We start from the raw sequence: 27,009 nt of genomic DNA on the forward strand, positions 1-27,009 counted from the left end.
TAGGTTCCATGTGGCATTAATCACTCATTTTCATTTGTTATTATGCAGACAAGATTAATGCAGGCCCACAGTATGTTTGGCTGTTTTGTTCATGGCCATTAATTGTTGGTGTATGTTTGAATTTCTGTTTTCAGTGTACATAATGTGTCCTCAATCCCAGCCCGCGCGCTCCTGGGCCATGCTGCCTTTTGTGCGTGTTCGCGTGAGCCTCATTCTCCCTCCAGCCTACATCACTGTAACCCCACCAACACCAACACCCTTCACACACACACACACACACACACACACACACACACACACACACACACACACACACACACACACACCAGTCCCACCTCCCTATACCCGAACTACAGTGAAGCCAATTCAAGCGATTCTCCGCAGTGCTGAAGAGCAGAGTGAAGTAAAGACGGAGAAGAAGGGGGAGGAGTGAGAGAGGGGGCAGCACAGAGAGGAGAAGTGGGGAGATTCGGGGAAACACGGGATAGAGAGGCAGAGCGTGTGCGTACCGAGAGCAGTGAAGAGAGAGACCGAGATAAGGGGGAACCTGCCAGTTTGGTACCCAGGCTTCCCAGTGCGCACAGATCTCGGCTGCACCGTCCGACCAGCTCTCATCTCTGCAGGGTGAGTAGCTTCAGCTTCTGCTGTCTTTTCAAACCGCGCCTTCATTTTATTCATGTATCTCTCATTTCTTTCACGCCACTCAAACCACCTCATTTTCGCATCTGTTTTAAAGCCGCTCACACTTTTTGGGCTCGCCTCAGCGACCCCCGTGTCTTTGGATGCGCTCGTCAGGACTTTAGTTTCGGCTACATGGATGACAGATCATGCTCATGCCCATGACTGTCTTGGTGAAACATTTTTATTCCGCTAAAAAAAGCCAAGGATGTTGTATAAGAGAGTGATCTTTGTGCTCACCTCAGGTTGAGGAGGGAAGATGTGTTCTGTTGACAGCTGCTGATGAGCGTGTTTGCACGGCTGATTCCTCGCCAGTTAGTGCAGGAATGTTACTGTACCGTGATTACCGTGGTGCACTTGGAAGGAGCGCGCTGTAAAATTGTACAGTCTGAATACAGTCTGGTGAAAAGCACAGTAAAGCCGCTTGGCTTCGGCGCGTGGAGGAGAGAAAAAAGGGGAGGCGGGGAAGCAAAGTGTGTGAGGTAGATGCGATCGTGTGACTGTATGTGTGCGTGTGTCAGAGAGGGAGGGGATGTGTGCACACATTTGTGTGTTTATGTGTATGTGCTCTAAAGAACTCTTGGCTGCTTCTTGGGGAACCCATCCTGTGATACTGTTCCAGCAGACTGCAGCACTTCTTATTGGGTCTCGCTCTCTCTCCTGACTTACCTGTGGATAACGTGCGTGCGCATGCCGTTGTGAAGGAAAAAGGTAAAAATGTAGAGAAAATGTTATTTGAAGTCTGCATTTTGTCTTTTACGGTTAAGCTTCTTTGCAAATATGTCCGTTTTAATGATGAGTTTTAATTTGACACGGTATCAGAATATTTTACAAACGTAAAACGGCAAATTTGTAGAAATAAGTTCATGTTAATCTCTACAACATGAATTATTCATCTTATTGATGGTTTGGCAAAGAGTTTGTATTAGCTCTTGCAGTGTGTAGGATGCGAAGTAGCGATGGAAAATTCCATGGCTACAATTTGCAAGCGCTCAAGGCACGAAACATTTAGGATGGTGATTTTTTGGTGTTTTCAGTTACTCATTAGGTCCCACTGATAGATAGAGTTAGCAATGTGGGTGGTTCTAATGGAAACTCAAATTGGCATTAAATTGGGTGTAATTTTGGTTGATAAGCCGTAAGAGAAGTGGTCGATTTTAATTAAAACTGAGGTGACAACGTGAACTCTACAACCTGAAATCTGCATCACTCAGAATTCCAGAAAATTAATATTTCCGTGTGAGAGACATATTTTCTCTGCAGGCTGAGAGAAAGCGCAGCCAGAATTTGTGGTTTCTCCCTTAGAAGGCACAAATCAGAAAGGCTTTAATTTCTAACAGGAGGCTCTAATGGAACCAAGTTTGTCTCAGCATGTCCATCCAGCCCCAAGAACTCACTTCATGTTAGTATAATAAAAAAAATAATCCGTGTAAGACTTATCACAACAGTGATAGAAAGTCCTTTTCAAAAAACAAAAAGCTAATAAAAAACTAAATGACAAACTTTCAAGTTCCATGGATAAATTATGAATTCAGTTGTTCTATAATATTAAAATGGATCTATGTAGGGCTCAAGTGCAACACTGAGAATAAAATATCTGAAAATAGGTAAACACACTTTTAGATAGAAAGATAAGAAAATTCATTCTAAAGCTGCCTGACATAAATACCAGCCTTCTCTGAGTTAGCATGTCCCTGCAGGTGTCACAGAGAGAAATAAAACAGTTTCTAAGTTAGCAATATTGTACTAGTTTAGGAGGCTGTCACAAATTTGTTTCACCAGTTCAGTATCTGACCAATTATGGAGTACGGTCACAACCACCCCCACCCTTCTGTACCTCATGTATGCTTTGGAATAGTGGACGAAGAAAATTTCTGGCACAACTTCCAAAGTACATTTCCTACTCCATATAAGAGATTGAAGTTCCAGGAACACTTGTGGATGTAATGAAATTCCCTTCTGACATATAGCCTAGAAGAATGTTTTCCTCATCTGAAGTTAAACACGGGCCAGGCTGTACTTTCATCCTGTACTATTTTGTCCAAGAAGATGGTGCAGTTGGATAAATGTCATCTTTATGTTGTGTGTCTTTTACTTCACAAGTCAGAACTGGGAATGACGTCATTCCCATGTTCACTGTACTGCAGTAGTATTAGCCAGAGAAGCAAGGAAACACATGTTTTATGCTCCCTAGCAGATAGAACCATTCATACAACACTAACAATACAACACAATACCTGTCGTTTTGTTATTGTTTCCACAGTTTAAAACACCACTGATGCACATTCACAGATAGAGCATGGTCAGTGGTCTGTGTGCAGTGAATCACAAGCACACAAACACAGTAGTACAGATCACAAATGTTACAGTTTTACTACCATTTGCGTCCACTGCTGCCATCGTGGATGACAAAGTTGGGATTGGTGGGGCTTTGCTGATTTTCCAAGTGAGAAGTTCGACTTTAGGTGCAACTTCCCACTTCAGTCTGAACACAGCAATTTTTAACCTTGCAGAAGAACACATTTTCATATACAAAGCCTTTTATAGAACTGGGACTATCACTAGAAAGAAACAATTAAAAAGATGTTGGCCCATGTGAGGGAAAAGTTTATCTAAAAATGTTAAGGGGTAAAAAAAAATGTTTATTTTTTTTAAAGTATGCATTCAACAAAAATCTGAAACAGAAACACAAAAACATCAACAGTGCTGCATAATAATGATGGTTTCTGTGCGCGCCTCACTGTCACATTGTTATAAAGTATACACAAAACAAGGTTAGCCCTAATGGTTAGCATTATTTTGTTCTGTTCACTACATTCAGGTAGCAGGTGGTATCTGGAAAACACATTTAAAACAACAATTAAGTTGATTACATAAATGGAGATCAAAGGCCATAAAATATGTTTAAAATGTTCACATCATCTAAAAGTAGTTGGTGTCATTCCCCAAGAATCAAATATCAAATGGTTCCTAGATTACTGTAACAAACCACCGAGCAAGCTAGCAAGGAGAAACACAGCTGCCAGTTCTCCCGATTCAAACCAAACCTGGTCCTGTACAGCAGACAAGGTGGTCAGGTATAACAGACAACTGTTAACTTCTCTACACATGTTTATAGACCTGTGGTTGTATGAGACATGAGATATCATTATCTTCAGTAGGCGTGCTGTTCTCTGAGGTGAGGCGAAATGAATCATACTCTAACTTCAGTTGTTTAAACAGCTGATTGATGGTATGAGTCACTGACAATGGCAGGGTCAGTGCTTCATCTTCCACTGGGGTTACTCAAGGTACTGTAAAGTGCTTCACACAGCACTGCTGTCATTGAAAAGCCCACAACTTAAACTACAAGATGAAGTTTATATTGCACCTGCAATGTTAGTAAAATTAAATTAGAATGATGTAATTGCAAACCAGTGTGGTTACTGCTGCTACTTAAATGAAAAGTCCATTTTAATCTAAGGAGTAGACAGTGACTGTAGTTGGGTATTAACCGGTTATAATGTTAATAATGACATAACACTTTTATCTTATTAATATGAAATTGTTAAATGTTCTTTCAAGATCGACAATAACAAAACTTAGTTAAAAAAATATTGTAACACAGGGCTTAAAATAGGATTGAAAGCTACACAGTAAAACCAACATCATATGACATGAGAATATACTTCTGAATTCTTTAAGATGACTATAGAAGCGCTACAACAACTAAAACAGGACAGATAGAAAGCTGCCTCATAATTGATGATTTTCTGAGGCGATATTTTGCAGTATCCAGCACCAAGAGTGAGTCATTGAACTCTTGGAATCGTACAGTAACAGCAAACTGATATGAAATTGAGTTGATCCTTGAAGGCACTGCTCTGTCTGCAAATTTAAGAAAATTTGTCTTTTTGCAACTAGGCTGCGCTGATAGTTACTAATGGATGAAGAAGAAATTAATGAATTAAGAATGAAAAAAAAAGAAATTATGCTACGTTTTAGGAAGGTGGTGTGAGGTGGTTGGTTTGGTGTCAGACATTGGAGAACCCACCTCTTACCATTTTCAATCATTTGTCTGTTGTTTCTTAACTACAAATTTAAACTTAAACAAGAGTCAGCATGTCAGTTTGTAAAGACTGTGAAAAACATTTCCAGTGTGAACATGCGATAACAAAACGGAAACATGCAGCGGAAGTAGATCGCCCATTTTGCTGTTAGTTTGAAGGAGTGGCTGAAATTAGGTTAAAGATATACCAGAGGTGGGACAAAAAGCAAAAGTGTTTCCAAACCCTTTATTTAGCATGTGTATATATAAAAGGAAGAAGGCTAGCATTACCATGACATTATACGAATTAACACAGTTGTGCTTGTGATAGCTGTGCTGCTAACATTAGCACTACCATCAGTGACAAATATGGACACTTCTTTCAAACTAACCCAGTTTCAGCGCACGTGTAGATGAAGGATATCAACTCACACAGTGCCGTGTTTCTGTTCCAGCTGAGCACTTAAATATTAAACCACCAGGCCCTTAAGCTGCAGCACAGTATTGTACTGAGATACAAGATTTACTTATATAATGATTCGATGTGGCATCTCTAATCTGAGGGAAGCAAGCCAAAATAAAAGCCCCATCCCATCAAAAAGGCCACTAGCAAAACAAAGGCTCAGGGAAAGTAATATGGACCTGTATAATACTCAGTAGCCTCCTTCAGGATGTCTTTTTGATTTCTCTCTAACTGCTTCAGGATCTTGTCCTCTATTCTCTGGTAATCCTGCAAATGTCCATAAGGGATCACTTCCATAATATTATTAATACATAATATTGTAGGAAACAAGAAGTACACAAGAATGCTTGGTAGAAAAGCTCACACCCTCCACATCTTATTATACTTATAGCCAAGCATTCTGAGTGGGTGAGCTTATGGGATTGGCAATAGCAGTCCCAATCGCCTATAATTCTATAGTTCTAAATGCATGAGATGAAGGGCTTTCCAGTGTTTTAAATCTGACTAAACCAAGACTAGCTATAAATTGCTAGCTTTGCACCCATCAGCAGTGTTGCATTTTCAGTGTTTGAATCATGCAAGGTCAGTTCGTCTTCAGGCCAGTCACAGCTCAGTGTGAGCTCAAACCCAAATTATACGAAATTCACACTGAAGGTGAATGAAACTGTGTGTGACTGGACATGGAGAGATTCTTTTCAGGGTTTTGTGAATGCTGCTCTGCACAGACATGCACTGCAGGATGTGTCACACTTAACGCTGTCTGCCTGCCAGCCCTGGTGCATGCATGTGTGTGACATAGTATTTGTGTATGCGTCCGTGTGCATGCGCATGTGTGTGTGTGTGGACTTTCCTCAGTTTTTGGGCCAAGGTCTTTCCCTCTAAGCTCTCATTCATTTTTCTTCTTCCTCCTCTTTTATTATTTCACTGCATGTCTGCTTTTCCCTACCTGTCTTTAGCACAGTAGCAGGCAGTCTCTCATAGGCTCCTTCTACTGTGTGTGTGTTTACCTGCTGCATGAGCTAATTATCTTTATCAGTCCAGAAGTCATTCTACGACCTATAGGATGACATTTGTTTCCCAAAGCTTTCTTTTTACAAGTACCGCTTTCTTTCTCAGCTAAATTCCATGAAAAGTCTTAAAGGATTGTGATGCTATTTTTCTACGTTGTTTTCCTCCTTTACCCTCCTTCCACATTCCCTCTCCTTTTTTCTCCCTTTCTTTTTCCCACTCTTTCCTGATGTAACTGCTTTCAGAATTAATTTCCTCCTTTTCACCCTGATCTTCTTCTCCATAATCCTTTTGACCAGTTCTTCTGTGTCATAGCACACAGTCCAACCTCTTCCTTTGCTTCTTTATTCAGTTTATAACTAAATCTGGAGTTCTTTCATGCAGTAGATGCATCTGACCTTCTAGCCCTTATATTTTCTTCTTCCTCTTCTTCCCTCTTTTCCCTCTCTTCCTCTTTATGAGGTCTTTCATTCTTTCTATCTTTAAATATCTGTCTCTTCCCCTGTCAGTTGGCATGAGGCTCTCAGTGCTGACAGAGAGACATATTGCCTTCTCAACAGAAAACAACCCTCCACCCCACCCCCAGCATTAGCTAACTAACCTGGGAACGCCATCTGCGGAGCCCTGCCCGGCACCATGGGACACGTGGACGTTTCGTGGTGCTCAGCAGTTGCTTTGCCTTGCTCCACACTGACCTATCGCTGCTGCAGAGTCTTTTATCTGTTTCTTGTTTAATTATTTGCCAGTTCCAGATTTTAGGGCCAATATTTCAGTCCTCTCAGGGTTTTCTGAACTAGAAGTTTCCTAGAAGTCATAGCAAATGACGGATACGTTAAATTTGATGTGGGTGAAAAAAAGCAGTCGTGATGTCCAGATTCAGTACTACATAACAGTGAGTCACCAAAAGATTATTATAAAACAAAACACTAATTTAATTAACTTGTTTAATTACTTATATAGTATTACAGTATAACTTTCATCTGAGGATGTGATGATCTACTTGATTGTTTTAAAGCTTTCTTTGCTCCATGCGCTTTTAAAGTCTAGTTTAAATTTCTGCTTCCAGCATTTATGATTTTATTTTGTAATCCTATCCTGTTTTACACTTTAGTAAGTTCTGCTGTATTTGGTTTTCCATCAGTATTCAGGCACCAGAGCTCAGTCAGCTCAGGAATCTTCTATCGTTTATCCACTTTTTTCCTTTTGTCCCCTACATGATTTTTTGTTAACACTGAATTGAGATTTGGGTAGTCAGGTCTTCCCAACAGCCGGAGGGAAACAGTTTGCAGTGTGAAAAACTTCCAACAGAGTAAAAAAAATCCAGAATGAAGCATTTATAAACTTGTGAACTGAAACAGTGAGCATTTTATGAGAACAAATGGTGACAGTGGCAACAAGATATGAGGTGCTATCAACAGGAAAAACAGGAAAACTGCGGCATCCCGACACGCAGCGTGGATACATGTGCAGCGAGAGTTTTGTCACTAACATTTGAAACATTTAAATGGCAGTTTTAATGCTATATTGCTGTAAACTAAAATAAATTATTTTGACACAGTTTAAACTACATGAAAGGGGCTTAGCCAAAAACTGCAGCATTATAACACCAATAACATTAAAGTTCACTATAAAATGGATTATTTCAATTATGTTGTGGACTTTTTTAGCAAGTAGCATTTTCTCTTCTTTTTCTTCACCTTTGTTCTACCACTTGAAAGCTGGAACAAATTATGACCTATGAGCCTGTCATCCTACATCCAGATCTTCTCCTCACTGATATGTTGCATCTTGGTAAATTTAAATCCCTTATTTGCCTTTTTTTTATTAACAGCTGCAATGCCATTCTCCTGATTTGACCACGAAAATCATTTTAGCATAAGCTGCTATGAAAATGAAAGTTAAATAAACCCCCTGAACATTTGCTTTCAAATTGTAAAGAATCCCTTTCTCAGTGAAACCCAGTGTCTTTACAGTTGAGATTAATCCCTAATTATCTTCAAAATTAAATGTTTTTATCAAATTCAGCTCAGTCCAGCTTGTCATTGTGTCACACAGTACTACAATCATAACTTTGTTCATTTAGTAATAAGCACAATTACCAACACAAATGCAACATCATAATCACCTTAAAGAGGTTTTATAGTAGATAAAAACCATCTCTTGACTGTACTGTACAATGGTCTTCTTATTAAGTAAATGGCCTATTTCCAGAAATTAATTCAAATATTTAAAGCTCCTGATTAAGAGGAACTTATTATCACTCATACACTGACAACCCTGTTTTAATGCCTTAATTAGTAAGGGACACTAATTCATTAAGATGGACTTCATTGGGGATACTTCTGAGCCTCCAATAAAATTGGAATTAGTAATAAATTCAAATTAATATATTAATTGTCATAAGGAATATCGGAGACATTTGCTTGGTAACGAAGACGATTTCACATTTTGGGATGTGCATATTTAACATTTTGTACTGAAGGACCACAGGTGATGGGCTAACAATGTTTCAGGTTTATGACTGTGATAATTCACTGTACCTAAGTTATAGAACAGGAGTCCCCAATCCCAGATTTTAGATCTCACCCTGGGTCAACACACCTGAATCAAATGATTGGTTCATTACCAGGCCTCTGGAGAACTTCAAGACACGTTGAGAAGGTAATGTATCCATTTAAATCAGCTGTGATGGATCAAGGACACATCTAAAATCTGCAGGGACACCTTGTGGACAGGGATTAGGTTGTTATAGACTCTTGAGCTTAATCACAACAAGATTTTGGCTTCTGGGGATAAAGATTTACAGGAAATGGCTATATAATGGATTGGACTGGAAACTATGGTGAAGAGGGGTCTTAGTTAGTACTATTTTATAATATTGACTTTAGCCGAAAAGAAAAGAAATGTTTTAAGAACACCATGATACCCTCTTCCTTTCTTCTGGGTAAGTCAGCGTTCGGTCAGTATTGCAGTCCTTGTCAGGTCAAGGTAGTGTTTGAAGAAACAACTACTGAGTCAGCATTTAAGAGAAGACGAGTGTAAACATTTCAGTTCAGTACATATGATAGTGCTTTTGTCAAAACACACCTAAGCAACATAAACAAAAAGTTGAGGAAGTGTAATTTGTCAAAAGAGTGGAAAATCAGAGACGTAGAGTGTAATGTAGAGATTTTCAGCACGGCAGCAGTGGACAGCTCCTCAAAATGCTCCACTGCTGGAATCTCCAGAAAATGTTCTATTAAATGTTCACGATTCTACAGCAGGAAATCACTGAAAGAGCAAAAACAATACCCCCAAATTATTAATTATGGTTCAAAAATGATCATCATATTTAAAGTGTCCTTATTTGATTCTCTGCATTCCATTTAGAGAAAAAGTGGACTCAGGACTAGTTTTGGTATTAAAATTAGAATAAAATTGCATTATTTATGCCTCAAAAAGCCTCAGATGTAGGTTAAATGATTGACAGGCATAACATAACTTTTTGTTTCTTTTTAAATACATTATCATCGTTTACATTTGAGAAATACAAACCAAAAATGCTTTGAAATAAATCCTGTTAAAAAAAATCCACTTTCTTTTTTAACATTTCTTTTACATCTGTGCTCAGTCCTTTTCTAACCACTTCATTAATCCACGTTACCTGTATCCTCCTCCTTTTCTCCCATTAAACATTTTCCCTCTTGATTAAACTTTTCCTCTTCTTTCTGTCTCTCCTTCCTTCCTTTATAACTTTCCACCTCTTTAGAAAGTCGCTTCCCATTACACTCCTTTTAATTGCTGCCTTTCTTTACCTCACCTCCTATTTTCTTCTCATTCCCTTCTTAACCATCTATGTCCCATCTGTCCTTTCTTCCCCTTCACCTTTTATCCTCCACCCTCTCCAACCCTTATTATGTTCCCTTATAATCATTTCCCCTTTTTTCCACCCACTTTTCTCTTCCCACTTTCCCTTCAGTGCTTCCTTCCCACATCATTACTTTAGGCTGTTTGTTTCTTAGCACCTCTTCTCTATTCATCTGTAATTCATTACATCGCCTCTGCTCCTGGATTGTCCCTGCACACACATAGTTAGCAGCATGGTGCAACCTGGGAATTGTGGTTGTATTCTCAAGGCTTAAACTACAAAGAGAACCTCATCCCAGCCCATTTGTTGTCTGCTATCTCAGCAAACACAGGCCTGGTAGTAGTGTGTGTGTGTGTGTGTGTGTGTGTGTGTGTGTGTGTGTGTGTGTGTGTGTGAGAGTGTGAGTGTGTGTGTGCGTGTGTGTGTGTGTGTGTGTGTGAGTGTGAGTGTGTGTGTGTGTGTGTGTGTGTGTGTGTGCGTGTGTGTGAGGGAGAGAGAGAGAGTGAGAGTAAAACTCTCAGAAACATTTATGCACTGACCCAGCAGATCTTGTCCTCCAAACCCACATTTCTTCAAGCTTCTGCCTCTCTAGTGTTTTAAAGCTAGCTCATGACCAGAATCAGAATCAAACCATTTTATTAATCCCACAAGGCAATGCTTTCTAAAGATGCTCAATTCCATTACAAATATGAACAACAGAATATATGAAGATGAAAAAAAATGTCAACTCAGTCCAAGAAGCAATATACTAAAATATGAATTCCATATAAAGTTCAAACAATGGTTTAAAAACTGCAATTCCATAATTGGCCACTAAAGGCTGACTGTAAAAGAAGTCAGTACCCTGTTATAAGTGTTATACTCTGGTACTGCCTTTCATTAACAGCAGCTGTACCAGTAATAAACCTTATTTAAAGTTCATCTGTTTACATTTCAGGGTTTAAATTTTGCATTAGTATGGATGCGACCACTTTAACTGCACAGTGGATGCTGACACAGGAGGCTGCCACACATACTTTACATAAAAGATGGATGCACATTCAAGCTTTAAAAGTGAAAGCATTGAGGAAGTGTCTTAAACCAGATTTGTGTTATTATTATTTTTAATCACCATCATGGAACAACTTCTATAAATGCAATAAGCCAGACTCTTATGTAAAACTAAGGACAAAGAAAAGTTGTCTCACTTTAGCACCTCAGTAAACACGCTATGGTCTCAATCGTGAGATTCAATTGTTTTTAAAATAACATTTTTTTAAGACTCGAACAGGACAATAAAGCACAGCTTTCTTCAGACTGCTTTGTGATTGACGAGTTGTTGTTGTATTAGCTGTTGTATTAGCTGTTGTATTAGCTCGCAGTGTCTCTGATTGAATCTGATTCCATTGCACTGTTCAAATCACGATTAAAAACCCACTTATTCAATCTTGCCTTTCCCTCAAGTTAATATTTCTTTTATGATTTTATATCATGCACTTTTATGCTCATTTAAATTCTTGTTTGCTCTGTACCTGTTGCTTTCCGATGTATTAGTGACAGTTATCTTCTTGCATATTTAGTACTTGCTTTGGTCCTATTTCTATTATCCTCCTCCTATACTCTATCTTACTTGTTAAGCACCTTGGCATACCCTTGGTTTTTAAGTGTGCTTTATAAATAAAGTTTATTATTATTATTATTATTATTACTCTCAGTATCTCAGTGAGATCTACTCACTGCTCACTACATCTGCTGTTCCCTCGGTCGTGACTCTGAGTTTTATAACTTCACTTTGGGTTTCAGCTTGTTTACTTTCTGTTTTGTGACTCTTTATGGATTTAGTATATTCTGAGTTTCTTTTCTTGTTGTTTTGTTATATTTGACTTAAAGGTTGTTTCCTGTTAGTTCCCTCTTGTGTTCCCCGGTGTCCTGTCATCAGCATGTGCTCTTTGTTTTTCCACGTTCCCCTGTCTAGTCCTTGTGTTCTCCCCTATGTCAAATTAACCCTTGTTCCCCATTCAGGTCTGTCTTCCTGTTTTTGTTTTTGTGGTTACTGTTATTTTCCTTGGCTTGTGTTGTGTTTACTTCCCTTTCCTCTATAGTTTCCAACCATGCGTTTCACCTTTAATTATCTCATGTGTATTTATCATCTGTGTTTCCCTCTGTTCTTTGGCATGTCCAGATGGTAGTGTCTTTCTTTGGTCTGTATTCCCACTGTTTTTACTTTGAATCAAGTTCCTGCTCTGCAAATGTTTCAGTTTTTGTTTGCTTTTGGACTACCAACAAAAAGGTTGTGTTTTTGTCTTTGAGACCTGTCACCTGCATTGAGCCCCTGATCCTGCTTGTCACACTGCCAAATCTGGTTTCAGAAGAGCAAGGTGAAAATGTCCAAAAGTGTCAATGTGGATATGTCTATATTTTAGATAGTCTGTAAGTTGCTACTCTTCTTCTCAGTAGGGATTGTAGTACTTAACAAATACAAAATAACCCGACTCACTACAAAAGTTAATTGTAGCTTACTAACAGCTGATCTGAGAAGTTTGTGGTTTAGTTCTGTAGTGAGATCAAATTTAGCATTTTTTAGTTAATCAGCGATAATTAACAGGCATCTGTCTCCATGTGGCACACCCATATAGTCTAACCAATCTCATTAGCATTAGCTGATAACTTAGCATTTCATTTCTTAAACCAAATATGATGATGTCTAAATCAGAGAACATACAACTAAAGATGAGGTTTCAGAACCACAAACTAGTGGGTCATGTGACTGCTTTACAGTCTTTGAAAATTTACCACAAACTTCTAACATAAGTCAGTGCTGACAAACTAATTCCTCCAAATAAAGAAAAACAGTTTAGAGCACAGGTGTCGAACAGGAGGCCTCGAGGGCCGGTGTCCTGCAGGTTTTAGATGTGTCCTTGATCCAACACAGCTGATTTAAATGGCTAAATGACCTCCTCAACATGTCTCGAAGTTCTCCAGAGGCCTGGTAATGAACTAATCATTTGATTCAGGTGTGCTGACCCAGGGTGTTATCTAAAGCCTCGAGGCCTGGTCTTCGACACCCCTGGTTTAGAGTGAAACAATTAAATGCCCAAAGAAGGCAAATAAATAAATTAAATTAAATTAAAAAAAAAACATGACAACTTCTTCATGTTTTTTTGCCTTTCAGTACAAACATTTCAGACACGTAGGTTAGTTAGGACAACTATCTACTCTGTAGTGCAATGCCACCAGTCTGAAAGTCATCAACAGAGAGTGAAAAAGGCTGAATGAAGTAATCTAAAAGCCCACAGAGTGAGACAGTTATCTGAGTCCCGCAGGTACTCGACTGTGTCTCTTCTGGTCTAAGTGGTGGATGGATTTTTGTGTTTTGAGTCAGCAGCACTGAGCGCCTGATTGCCTCTCGTGTTGAGTCTGACATTTGCAGCACTAAGACTGATGCCTATTTACTTGAGCACCAATCACGTTTGTCTTTTTCAGAGGATGTGACTTTGGGAGGCAGTGACGTCTCTGAAAGTGTCCGTGACGTCTTACTCGACTGTGCAGAAAGGGCAAAGTCACTGTCCTCGCTTTGCTTTTCCTTTTTATAACAAGTCAAGGTATAACTCTGACTGTGCATGTGACTGCAGATTTTGTATGTTTGGAGTCATGTATTTATACTGAGTCCTTCTTCAAAATGTATGTGTTGCCTGAAAAATTAATGCAGGTTATACTCTCTACAGTTTGTTCAAATTTTAAAAAGACATAACCTTTTCATAAGCTTAGCTATTTGAGATCTTTGGTCCTTGGCTCAGTTCTTAAAGCTGAAGCTAAACTAGTTTTTATTAAAGTCAGGCATTGATACTCCCCAGAAATTCTGCTTCTGTGCACATCCTCATGTCTCCTGTTCGTTTGCAATCTCCTACACGTGTGCACTCGCACGTACACCATCATATACTTAGTGCCATCATCTTCGCAGGAGGTTTCTGTTGATGGATGTTTTACCATATCAAATATTTGTAATGGGTGAGTTATGCTTGGGTGAGCGACTCTTCTCTGACACTGCTGAATGTGCTCTGCACCGTCTTACTTGAGCGATGATGTCACGCCTCACTCTTCCTCTTGCTTCCTTTCGCTTCAATTCTGATCTTGTCTCCTGACTTAATTTTGTTCTTGGCTGGTCTCTTATCGGCTTCTCTCTCTTAAGCCTCACCTCATAAACAGCATCGTAAAAGTCAGTGTACCTCCTTTAACGCCCTGTTTTCACTGTTATTTATTAATAGTAATGCATGAAAACCATTCAATGTAACCATAAATATCCTCTTCAAAAAGAGCAATGTCTGCCTTTTATATGAAATTAAAATGTTTTTGAAAATGGAGACGACTTTTGTTGTGAGACCTACAGCAGTAAAGCTGCTGCGTTTCTGCAGACTCTTCACACTGAGTTCACGGAGTTCAGCAGGTTGACTTGTGTTCTCTGTTTGATGGTAAAATCTAAAATTAATTGAATAACTTTGTCATTGTTATCTTTTTTTTAAAAGCCCCATCACACTTTTAAAAGATTGGTCCAAAAATAATGCAGATACTTTTCAAAGTAAAAGGCTTAATTTCGGCGATACACTATTATGTGTTGCTTCAGAGAACATGTTCACAAGTTTTGTTGTTTGAAACTTGTGAACATGTTTAAAGAAAGGTACAAAATAACATGTGACTGAACTTACATGATATGTGGAGACAGGAAACATTTCTAAATTTGTCTTATGTTATTTCTAAACAGCATTATAAAGACCAGCTGCAAAATGTGTCTTTAGATATCATGGAAAGTTGACAGAGATGGCAAATCCTGTTAGACTTCCCTTATATACGTATATGATGCTATATGTATAATGTACATATATCTATATGTGTGTAATGTAAATATGTCTACCTTCTGTGTCCACTGACCCCTTCACACAGTGAACAAGGGAACACAGTGAGGTTGTGCCCTTCCTCAAACTAGCAGTTGTCTTGACTTGAACCCTCAACAAAGGAAAACAGAAGTTCCACTGAGCCCGACGCTTTTAGGCCTCCACAAAATACAGAGACCTTACCTTTGTTCCACTCCCCCACCATATTACAGGGACCTACTCAAAGTAAATCCTTCACAAAAATCTTTCACTTTGCCTTGTGAAGCGTTTTTGTGTTAGACCTGTCTTATATACATGATGCTATTTGTGTAATATATGATGTCATTGTTAGTTTGAGGAAGTGCAGAGCCCCACTGTGTTCCCTTGTTCACTGTGTGCAGGGGTTTGTAGACAGAAAGGAGAATACTGAAAATGTTCTGTGGAAAGATAAACATCAGAAGTGGATGATCATACCTGCTCTAACAGGTGTGCTCGTCTCTCTTCTCCTTCATATCACGTATTTCCATAATAAATGTCTCCTGAGAGATTATTTCATCTCCTGGATGACTGCTTCTCATTTTCTCTACATGAGGAAAAAACTGGTTTTACAAGATTTCCAAAACACAAAGACAAGAAGGAAAAAGTAGGTGATTCTAATATTGATCTTATCATAAATCAGTGCTTTTTACATGTGTTGTCACTGAGGATCAGGAGCTCAAACTGTGCATACATGTGTATTTTGTAGCTGATGCCATTTTGTTTATCATGAGTAAAGACCATGGCAATTATCGAACTGCATTAACATGATTCAGCCTCAGCTTTAATTAATGGTTCCCACTGTACACTGCTGAAGGTGAACTGGACTGCAGGTGGCCTGCCAATTAGTATAAATTTATGCATGCTCGTAGCAGAGACAGTTGCATTATTTCTCTAATTTATGTCCGTGTAAAAGTAGCTCACAGCTGAAAATTGAAAGCCGGTTTTCGAGCATGTTCGCTGCCTCAGTCCTCAGCATGTTGAATGTGACCTCCATTTTGACTGGATGTATGAAGCCCTGTCGTGTTTGTGTGTACATGAGACCAGGATGTTTTTCAGCTTGTCAACAGTTGAAGTGATACATGGCAGAGGCAGCGTTTCTGCCACCTAGTGAGTGCCAACCTGCAATGCATGCGCATGCAATGCAGGAACCTGACACACCGAACACGAGAAGAAGCTGATCAGCCAGTCACAGTGTGAGCTTTGCCAAAATCATTTTGGCTACTTACTGATCCTCAGCAGCATCCAGAAGACTGAAAAACAAAACAAAACTGTGACCAGACCACAATTTTAACTATTAGTGAAAATTATTTATTATTTACCAAAGCTTTGCAGCGTCCATATTTTTTCTTTTATTTGTTAATGTTCTTTTCCATTCTTAACTGTGTATATATGCAATGAATTAACTTTGAGATATTCTGATTATTGAATGAATTAACTTTGAAGAGAACAAATTTTTGACACAGCCTTTCGTTCTCAAACAAACAGGACCTCAGTTACTGTAGGATCAAAGTCATCACTGTTCTCCCTCTCACTCGTCAAATGATATGTTTTGTTTCTCCCTTGCAGGAGATGACTTGTTAACACCTCAATAAACTTTTCTTCATTTGCTTTCTGTCATTTTTTGCTGAACTCAAAATATTTCTGAGCATAATTTGTCACATTGTTGTCTTTCCTTAACTTTTTTTCCTTTCTTGTTTTAAATTTTCAGGTCCGCTTTTCAATCTTTGCAAATTTTTACAGTCTTTAAAGCATGCTACCTCCATACATACACACACACACATATATATATATATATGTGTGTATATATATATGTGTATATATATATATGTATATATATATATTACAAAATCATCTTAAATATCTTAAAATTTCAGGATTGGTATACACATTGCTATTTTACTTCAACAATGTGTCTTCTTTCAGAGGGACGGACAGAAAATATCCAAAATGTACATATGTACATATAAGTGTTGGACATTTATAATAAGACAGCAATTTCTGATTTATGGAGACATACAAAAAGACATTATAGCTCTTAAAATATTTGACTTTAATATGAATTTAAAAAAGAATGTTAAACACTGGATAAAGAGGCTCAAAATTTCAAGGTCTAGTTTTGAAAATGAGGGATTTTATCACATATTTAGAGAGAAGGTGTGCATTTGTGTATTTAAGGATCCAGCTTCATAAAATGAAAAAGTTGCTGAATTGCTGCTTGATATAAGCAGTTAACCTGAATGTTATACTGCCTTTCAACAAGAAAGTGGTTTATTTTTTCTTAGGTTGTCCATGCACATATTTCATAGCTGAGGTCAGTGAAACTCAAGACAGGTTGTGTGTCCTCGTCATCTCTTCTTTTCCACATTTTTTTTAACTGACACCACAGAAATCAATAGATAATGCTGTACTGTGTCAGGGCCACCACCAAGGGGGTGTCCACACCCCCAGATTTCCTGCCCCCCAGCAAGACTGTTCTTTTTGGTAATACTATTTATAAACGTGAGCACAAGAGAGAGGAAAACACCCTACAATGAGTTGAAACATTAATTCTAATTTTTTTGTGCCGCCCCACTATTTGTAGGCCCTCCCGCCCCCGATCTGTGGTATAGCTCTTTTTTTCCCCTCATTGATTAATTTGTTTAATCCAGCAAATTAATTCACTGTTTTCTCCTCCTTGTCTTCCTGCATGCTGATCCCTGCTGTATTTATCACAAGCAACACTGATCACCGTGATTTTATCTCCTTTCTCCTCAGATGAGTTCATTCAGTACGAGGGCGCTGACACTTCTTTCGTCGGTTTTTGGGGCCTGCGGTTTGCTGTTGGTGGGCGTCGCTGTGTCGACAGACTACTGGCTGCTGATGGAGGAGGGAATCGTCCTGCAGCAGAACCAGACCACTGAGGTCAAAATGGCGCTGCACTCTGGCCTCTGGAGGGTCTGCTTTGTGGCTGGTTGGTAACAGTTCCACAGTATAAAATTAATTATATTTACATAAACTCAGTTTAGTTATATTTTAAGTCAACTGGTAATTATAAAGATAATTTGATGCCATTAATTTCAGTTGTTTATACATTTATTCTGCTATCCCACAGCAAAGTTCTTTTTTTGCCATGAATATACTTATTCTTCAAAAATCAGACACATTATTAAACAAAACAATTTGTATAGATGTGCATGTACAGCAGGCTACCCATTTTTTAATAGTCCTGCTCGCCTTCTTTCATATTTATTTTATTGCATATTTATTTTATTTGTCAAAGTGTGGCTTTTGATCGGCGTTTCAAGGATAAAATGCTAATGTCTGGTTTGAAATATACACACAACAGTGAAAAACATATGGCAGCAATTCATGAAACGTGCAACCCAAAGGGAGAGCCTTATCTTTGCCATTCAGTCTAAGGCTCGCAGCTGGTACAGTTAAAGTTCACCTCGTCTGAGGGACTAACATTATTGAATTTTCTCTCTTAATCCACTCTTTTTGCAAAAAAAAATCTGTCTTAAAATAAACGCTGAGCACTGCATCTGTTCCACACTGCTTCCATAGACGGTTATGAATCGAAGTGAAACAGTTAAAATATATTGATTTCATGTTGCACAATGTTTACAATGAATTAACTTTTTTCTTGGCACACTGGTTCAAAAAAATGTTGCTCTGTCACATTTGTTGTGTTCAAGGCTTAAACAATGCATGACAGCTGCTAATGAAAACAGCATTAGCAGCCGTGCACAGGGTAACCTTCATGTGCAACAAGGACCCGTGTCCTGACTGACTGCAGAAGAACAGAAACTGAGTTAGACTACCTTTATCCCTTTCTCTCCAGACAAATGCTGGTACCCAATGTGGAGCATCAAAAAAAGAGGGCAGGAGAATAAATACACGTATATGTGTGTTGACTCAGCAGGGATAAAAGCTGAGGATCGTTATTTTATGCCAGAAAGCCGTGACACATTTTCCAGACATCTTTACCATAAATTGATGCAAAAATGTTCATTAAAAAATTCACCATAATGCAGGAACTTCTCTGGTAGATACTGAGACCCACCACACGGTCAGTGGCTTCTAAGTTGGAGCCAATGACATCAGTGGCTATTGGCGGGGCTTCACTGTGAGGTGCTGCAGCCCACAGATTTTTCCATTACAAAAATTACCCCCAGATAAGCTGTATAATACTCAGTCAGGAACAGAAGTATTAGAGACATTTTGAGTGCCCTGAGTGTCCTGAAACATCACAAATATTTAACTTGGGCATATTATGGGCATTAAACTCGTAAATAAGATCCAAACATGACATCAGCTGTTGGATGATGCCTAGCTAAAGACTATGCCCAAATCTAACTTCTTAAAATAGGTACAATATTTATTATGATTGGGAGAAAAAGTCACCTGTGGCAGAATTTGGCTTTGTTAGATAATTGTTTTTGAACCGAATGATAAAAAAAGGTATTTTCACTCGTACACGCAAACAAACACCAGCAGGCAGGACACCGAAACACAAATAGCTGTCCTTATTGCAGTAGCTGTCTCTGTCTTTCGGGTCATGATGGTGTTGCTCTGGGGAGGTGGCCATGTTTGTGTTTCCCTGTTGTCTGACGCCTGGTACAAAAGGTCAGAGGAGGGAAAACGCCAGTGGCATTTGGAAGAGAGTGTGTGGGTGAGAGAGGGAGGGGAGCTATCACATTTGTCTGCAGATTTGTGCATCGTTTTCTGTTATGTTTTTGTATACATACAGATGTCAGGTTTGCGTGTTGTGTATTGCATGTGTGTGTCTGTGGCTACAGTTTGAGGTTAATCGTTGTGTCTGCATTCAGCTCCTCTCCCTCTCTGCTCAGACCTTGTTTTCTCCCGAACCTCCTGACCTCCATCTGTCTCTGCCTCTAATTCACTTTTTCTCTCCTTTCCATTCTCTGCCTCCCTGTTTCTGTTTTTTTAAACTCATTTCTTTTGAGATGCCTCGCTTCTCTTTCACCTCTCATTTTATTTGTCCTTTCTAAATCTCTTTGTCTCCACTGTCGCTCTGTCTCAGTCTGGCTGTCTGCCCTTTCTCTGGGTTTTTATAACCTCTTTGTTTGTTTATACTGGTTTTATTTCTGCATGCGCATAATCCCCCGACTGTTTGCCACCCAAACAAGTCCAACCGTGCTACCCGCTTGTGGCTTTCCTTTTTCTCGTCTTTCTTTCTTTTTCACTTTTTTCTTTCCCCCCCAGGGTCCGAGAAGGGCAGATGTGTGGCATCGGAATATTTCACAGAGCCAGAGATAGAGATCACGACAGAAAACACAGCCAACATACTCAGTAAGTCACTTTCATACACACACAGACTCTTATATTTATTTGAAATTTCAAAGTTTCTACCTTCTTTTAAATCTGCAACTAGAGAAATAGTCTCTCGTAGGAAAATGGTAAATGGTAAATGGCCTGTATTTATATAGCGCTTTACTAGTCCCTAAGGACCCCAAAGCGCTTTACATAAGGAAGACAGACCAGACTCACCAACATTTCTGTCTTTACATCTGTTTCACATCAGTCTATTATTACAGTTGTTTGCTGATTTGTCTTCTCAGTGCTAAATAGAGCTGTGACTCTATGAGTCACTCAACAACAGACACACAAAATACATGCATACATATCTTTTGTTGACTTAAATATTCCTTATACGTGGTTTTTGTGATGCCTTGTGTGGGTCTGTAACATAAGAACAAAGGAAAGAGGAGAGCGTTGCATGGCTCTGATGACTGATCTGACAGGTGCTCTCTGGTGGTTCAGGTAGAAATAAAAAAAAAAAACACTTGTTACTAGAAGATATTATGTGGGGCAATTATGAAAATGTCTTTGATTAAACAGAATAGTTAATTACCATTAAAACATTAAAACACTTCTCCTAAAGACAGAACACCTATTTGTGCAACATATGGAGTATATATGTCTGGAAGAAAATGTTTATACATGTGATATACAGATCAGAAGGTCAGAAGTTGTTTCTAAAGGCTTACATGTTGCTTACAGTTCAGGGTATATGTGAAGTTTAATACTGGACAGTGGAATTTCTTTCATCAGAGTTAAAACACTGTACAAATGGTAAACATAAAAATGACAAACATTTAACAATTTAACTCTAACAAATACAGTTTTTTGTTTTATGTGTTTGGTTTTGCTACATTAGATCATTGCATGTCTCCACCACTGCACCACTTTCAAGAGATTTATATAACAATAATATTACAATTTATTCATGTCACATTTCAAATGTTGGTTACAAAGTGCTTTACAAAACGCAAAAGAGTTGATACCCGGGGTGACAACCCCACGATGTGTTTAATAAACAGAGTTAAAACAGCAACAACAAATACAAATGTTAAAATAGAAAAGTTAAATAAACACTGAATAATACAACAATAAATAAATTAATAAATTACTTAATATAAATTATTTATAGTAAAAGAGATTTCTAATGTCAATGGATGTTTTTTTCCTGGTTAAATACGATTAAAACAGAGCCAGGGCAATGACCAGCTTCTCTGCCAGGTCACTTCGACTTTGGGTTTCAGTCATTACGCAGGACTATACACAGAACTGTGGGACCATTTTGGAGAGGAGGTGAGGTTAGCACACTCCCTGTCTGGATAAAGACATCAAAACTTGATGGTTTCAAACAGAAAGTGCCTTCTTTAATGAGCTGATGGAACAGTTAGACCAGTCTGACCTGAGAAACAAAGGCAGTGGCTCAAGTCGTGAGGCCTGAGTAAAACTGTAATGGATGCAGAAGGGAGGCCATGTAAATGTAACTAATATCAATTTGATATCAAATGTGTATAGCCAGTGTGGCCTTGTAAAAATGGGATGTGGGATGCAATGTGGTCCTGTCTCTTTGAATTTGTTAAAACTCTGGCAGCTGAATTTTCAACAAGCTGGAGGCAGGAAATGGTATTTTAACTCAGGCTTGTGTACAGAGTATTACAATAGTCCAAAAGTAATGAGAGTATTAAAAATGAATAAATTTTACACGATTTCTTAGTTGGAGGAACCATGGCTGTCCTACATTACTGGCGTATAGGTGTAACCTGTGTTAGCTCTGTATCTAAGATCACCCAAATACTGAAAATTCACATTTCACTCATGATTTTTCTTCTACTCTCAGACATAACATGCACAGCTTTCAGGTTTGGCTTATAAGTTTTCTCTTCCTTCAAATATCTGTTCCATGTAGGTTACTGATGTCTAAGAAATGGAAGCATCTGGTGCAAGATCTAATGAAAACAGTCTAGTCCATTTCAGCAGAAAGAAGATTGGTGCACTCTTTAGTTTATGTTTGGTGGCACAGCTGAGCATTAGGCTGTGGACAAACTGCACTGATTCAGATGCCACTGATGAGCAAGTGCCAAACCATTTCCTCGTGTGCTAACAAATGCTCCAGGCATGTCTGCATGTTTGCTAACATGATTTTTGTTAACTCAAACTTTTTGTAGGAATTCATAAATTAAGCCAATTATGCCAGATTTGTTTTAAAATCAAATGTTGCTAACCAAATAACCTATGAAGCAACATTTTTATTTGAAAAAAAAAAAAGATAAACTATTTCAGAGTTCACCATTTCTTTTTTTCCTTTTGTCTTTGAGCTGTTTTAATGATTCAAGATGTTGACACTATGAACTAGCCCTCTGCATTTTGCTCTTTGAAGTAAAGCACACACTCAGTGTTGTTAAAGACACCAGGGGGAAGACGTGTGCACCGCTTAATGCTAGATAAATGTCCTCAGGTACATGCACAAGTCATAACACTGCAGCAGCTCCGTCGGAGAGGTTACTGAATAAATCATAGACCTTACTCAACGTAACACTGAGCGAGCTCCAGCAGACTTCTGGTTCCTATGCTTACTTGAAGATTTCTGACAACACAAAAAGACAAAGTGTTATCTTAACTGTTCAGTACAGTAGAAGTAATTCTTGTTCTTGTAAATAAAAGGGGATACACAGTCTCATCCTAATGAATTGACTCTCCTATGTTGTGTCGGTTGTGTCTCCAGTAGGTATCGGTCTTAATACCCCTCACTGCATTGCATTGCATTGCATACATAATGTTGTTCAGCTTGTGTTTAGTTGTTTTGTCCTTGAGATTAACTAGTTTTGGCCTGGCTCTGCTCAACCGGGATGTTGTGCATGAGAAAAAATTCTTTGCACGTCTTTACTTCACACCTTCATTCATGTGACCCTTGGTGACTCACGTGGTGACGTCGTGTGTAGACATCTCTCAGGACCACCTGCAAGGTGACAACGCCACAATGAGTTTAGTACCTGGAACTCGCCATCAGTTTTTAGAACTGGCAAAGCTTTTCATATGAGAGGTGACACAACTTCATGATCGTAAAAGAAGGTCCGTTTGCCTCCAACTTACGAGTACCGTGAAGTAGATGACTAAGAACTTACACAGACCAACCACAATAAAGCTGAGGCTATATAAAATAAAAGGCAACTGGAAATAATATTACATACAACAACCAGTATGATGTTAAATGTAGTTATCTGGCTCTTAATGGTTTGATAGTTTTATGGTGAAATGGTGTGCTACAGTATGCTACACCTGTGTGGTTACAGTGGTCATTGGGGCAGATTTTCCACTTTTCCCACGACTAAAGAAAACACAGACTTTGTAAAAAAAAAAATAGATGTAACAACATGATAAACCTTAAATCATTTAAAATACACAAAACAACCCAAACACAAAGTCACAACGTTGTTATTATGTGCAGCAACATGGCATTAGACATTTTTGGGCTTTAGAGAAATATTCTGCACATTATGAAAAAAATCCACTTTATCGACTTCATGTGTCGTAGTTAATTTGCTCGAAGCTTTATTTTTAATTCAGGAAATAATTTGGTAACATTTTAAATTATTCTTGATTAATGTGACCATTTCTGAAGGCTTAAACTTTTATGAGTTTGAAGTTTTCCTCATTTTTATTCGTATCACACACTCATTCTACTAATCCTCCTTCCTTTTTTTCTTCAGAAATGGTCCGGACCGCCACTCCCTTCCCCATGGTCTCCCTGCTCTTTGTCTTCACCGCCTTTGTAATCAGCAATATCGGGCACATTCGGCCGCAGCGCACCATCCTCGCCTTCGTTTCTGGTATATTCTTCATTCTGTCAGGTAAAGTTAATCTGAACCGAAAGTGTGAGTGGGATAAATAAAATATCCTCAGCCTGTGCACACTAACTGTTGTTTACTCATGGAAACAATCAAAACCTCACAGAACTCATGGAACAACTGCACACAACTACACTTGTCTTGTCACAGTTTGTTTCCTGATTTTCCAATTATTCTGCTGTTTTTTTCGGTCATTGCAGAGCTGCCTCGGAGACAAACATAAGCGCACAGCTGTCGTAAAATCTGTGGACGGAGGGTCTGCAGAGAGAAAACACATTCTCTGGTTATACAAGAAACACAAAATCAAATGTTCTCATTGTATTGATGCCAAAAAATAAAAGTGAGCTCCATCAAATTAATGGAACATATGCACATCCTGAGGACATTTCAGCCGCCAGGCACTCTCAGGGGTTTATGATCAGGTGATTAAATCCAACTGTGAACTCTCATCAACTGCTTGCAGGTCAGTCTATCCTTGCCTCGCTTTAAATTGCAGGCTTTACAGTCCGTGATGGTGGAAGATTTAAAGCTCATTGCAGTGCTACAGATAAAAAGGCTTTAGCAAAAGCTTTGTAGTCTATTAGGGATTATAGTGGTTGAGGTTATAGTTTCTATAATAGCATTTTTAACTTATTGTCCTCAGAGTTAGTTGGATTGTAGTTAGAAATCTCTTCTCTTTCTTGTTGTGCTGTAGCATAACAGTTGTGAACACCTAAGCCTTGAAGGTGTCAAACTCCTCTTTCACCTGTCTGCTTAGATAAGATGTTAAATAGCAACCAGGCAGCAGAAGAGAAGTGCACTTGTTAAAAGTCAACATTCCTAAAGGTTAATAAAAGAGACGGTTCGGTGGATGAAGATTCACTCTGCAGCTCTTCTAAGCGTTTCCCAGCTGACAGCTTGTCAGGCCATACCTTGTTCTTGCTGCTGGCTGAACAGTGAATGGGGCTTAATTCCAAATAATTGCTCTCCGCTGGAGGAGCTACAGGGCAGCAGTGATTTGAGGTCTTGCTGTGGGCTTTTGGTAAAAACTTTCAACATAAGTCAAGCCATCTGGAAAGTAGCTTTAGTACATTTTGACGTTTCAATCAGAAATTCAGTAATGAGAAGGTTGGTTTTATTCGGGATGACACATTTGGGGTCTGAGCCAAAACTCTCCCATTATCTCACTGCAGTAAGTGGACTGGACATCAACTTCCAGTCGAATTCTATCCCAGTGGAAAGTTACTAGGTGTAACTGTTTTGTGTGGTTGATCACGCTTGGTGACCCGCATGGTGCTTTTAAAAAACGAGATTTACTTTATCTGTAACACTCACCCAAATTATATTATGCGGCTTAAAGCGTGCAGACAACCCTGACTAGATATATTTGGCCCGGAGGCATTTATCATGGGCTCATCTCCAGCAAAACATAGAGTTTTAAACAGCAGTGTGTCTCCAACATTTTTGAATGTATTTCAACATGACAGTGCCTTTTTATCATGCTGCCAAAGAAGAGGTTTTCCCTATTTTTGTGCAGAGGAACCTGCACAAAGACCCGACTTCAAGCTCATCTTCCTTTGGGATGTTAACTGCGAGCCAGGTCCCTTTACCTCTTGTCAGTACTGGAGCTCACTAATGTCTCTTTCAACTAAAGTGGAGCAAATCCTTGCAGCCAACCAAAGAGAAATTGTCATAGTGACAACTTAATGTCCACAGCTTTGGAGAGACTGGTTCACCAATGGAAATGGATTCAGTGGTAGTTGTTTACATATCTTTCTAAGGTGGTAACATACTTTATACCCAGAGACTGTATTGTGCTGCAGCAGCATCAATGAAAATGGGTTATGAAAGAGATTTGTCTTTGGACTCTTTGACCATGTTTTATTTTACTGGCTCAACAGCACCTAAAAACCCAATTCAGCAATAATAGGTAATAATCCCTCTTTGTTGACTCAGGTTTGTTGCTTCAGTCTCTGTGCACAGAAACGCACATTAAATGTGTTGTTTCACTTCTTTAAAAAAAACCAAAAGGAGCGACTGCCTGCTTCAGTCAGACGTTATCAGAGGCGATAGCAGGCAAAAGTCAAGACAGATACTGCAAAATAGCCAAGAGAGCATCTGTCAGAAAACTGTGAAATAAAAGGAGCATATGCACTCGGTGCACTCTCAGTGCTGCTGTTTATGTCTAATGTGACAGCTGCACATTAGAGCCCTGCAAATGTAAAATTGGTACATTAAACATCTGTGCATTCAGTTCAGATGCTGTCCCGCAGCCGGATAAGGGAGTTTTGGAAAGCACACTAGTGTTTGTTCCAGCAGACTTGTAAATTCCTGTGACTGACACATTTTCCTTTGTGATTTTAGTTTTCCTTTACCAGTTAATCTATATCTCACTTAGAGCATCTTGTAAAAGACTGAGTGAGAATGTGACATTGATTTTAAATTTGCTGTAAACTCGTAAAATACTGCAGACCAAGTTATTTGCTTGTATGGTGACCTAAAGAGTAATGACAGTAAAAATAAAACCACCTTTGTTAGACTAAAATCTCACTTTAACATGCACATGCAAGTACAGCTATGAATATCTGTAAATGATTTACACTGATCAGTGGTCAGTATTCCTAATGTGTTAAAACAAACCACTGAGAAAACAGGTAGGAGTAAAAATTCAATCTATTAAAAACAAATGTGGATCAACAGTATGAAAAACAGAACTGCTTTGTACGAGGGTCCAGCAGGATTTTGTTTTAATGAGCTTAGTGTCTCAGTTGTGCTTTAAGAGTCAGTGCAGCCAACAAGGTGACATCACATCACCTCCTCGTGTCGCTGCAGGAAGGCCGGGTGACGTTTTTGCTCAGTTTCCTCGGATGGTCCATTAGTTGCTGAGATTTCGTTTTGCTTGAAGTCACTCTCTCTCTTACTATGAGCCGATAAGATGACATCACCTTCCTGTTTCTCTTTCCTTTTTTATTATTTCG

General features: G+C 38.9%; 1 protein-coding gene across 1 annotated transcript in view; it reads left to right on the forward strand.

Annotated features, from left to right (window-relative positions):
• The first annotated feature begins 496 nt into the window (after positions 1-496).
• cacng7a (calcium channel, voltage-dependent, gamma subunit 7a) overlaps positions 497-27,009 on the forward strand; it is a 41,108-nt gene continuing 14,595 nt past the window's right edge. The window contains exons 1-4 of the mRNA XM_080863292.1: positions 497-624; positions 17,664-17,859; positions 20,115-20,201; positions 23,915-24,055. Of these exons, the coding sequence (XP_080719418.1) occupies positions 17,664-17,859; positions 20,115-20,201; positions 23,915-24,055 (424 nt within the window). The 5' untranslated portion in view covers positions 497-624. The remainder of the gene's footprint in view (positions 625-17,663; positions 17,860-20,114; positions 20,202-23,914; positions 24,056-27,009) is intronic.

The sequence above is a fragment of the Rhamphochromis sp. 'chilingali' genome (genome assembly GCF_963969265.1).
Source record: "Rhamphochromis sp. 'chilingali' genome assembly, chromosome: 17".
NCBI lineage: Eukaryota > Metazoa > Chordata > Actinopteri > Cichliformes > Cichlidae > Rhamphochromis > Rhamphochromis sp. 'chilingali'.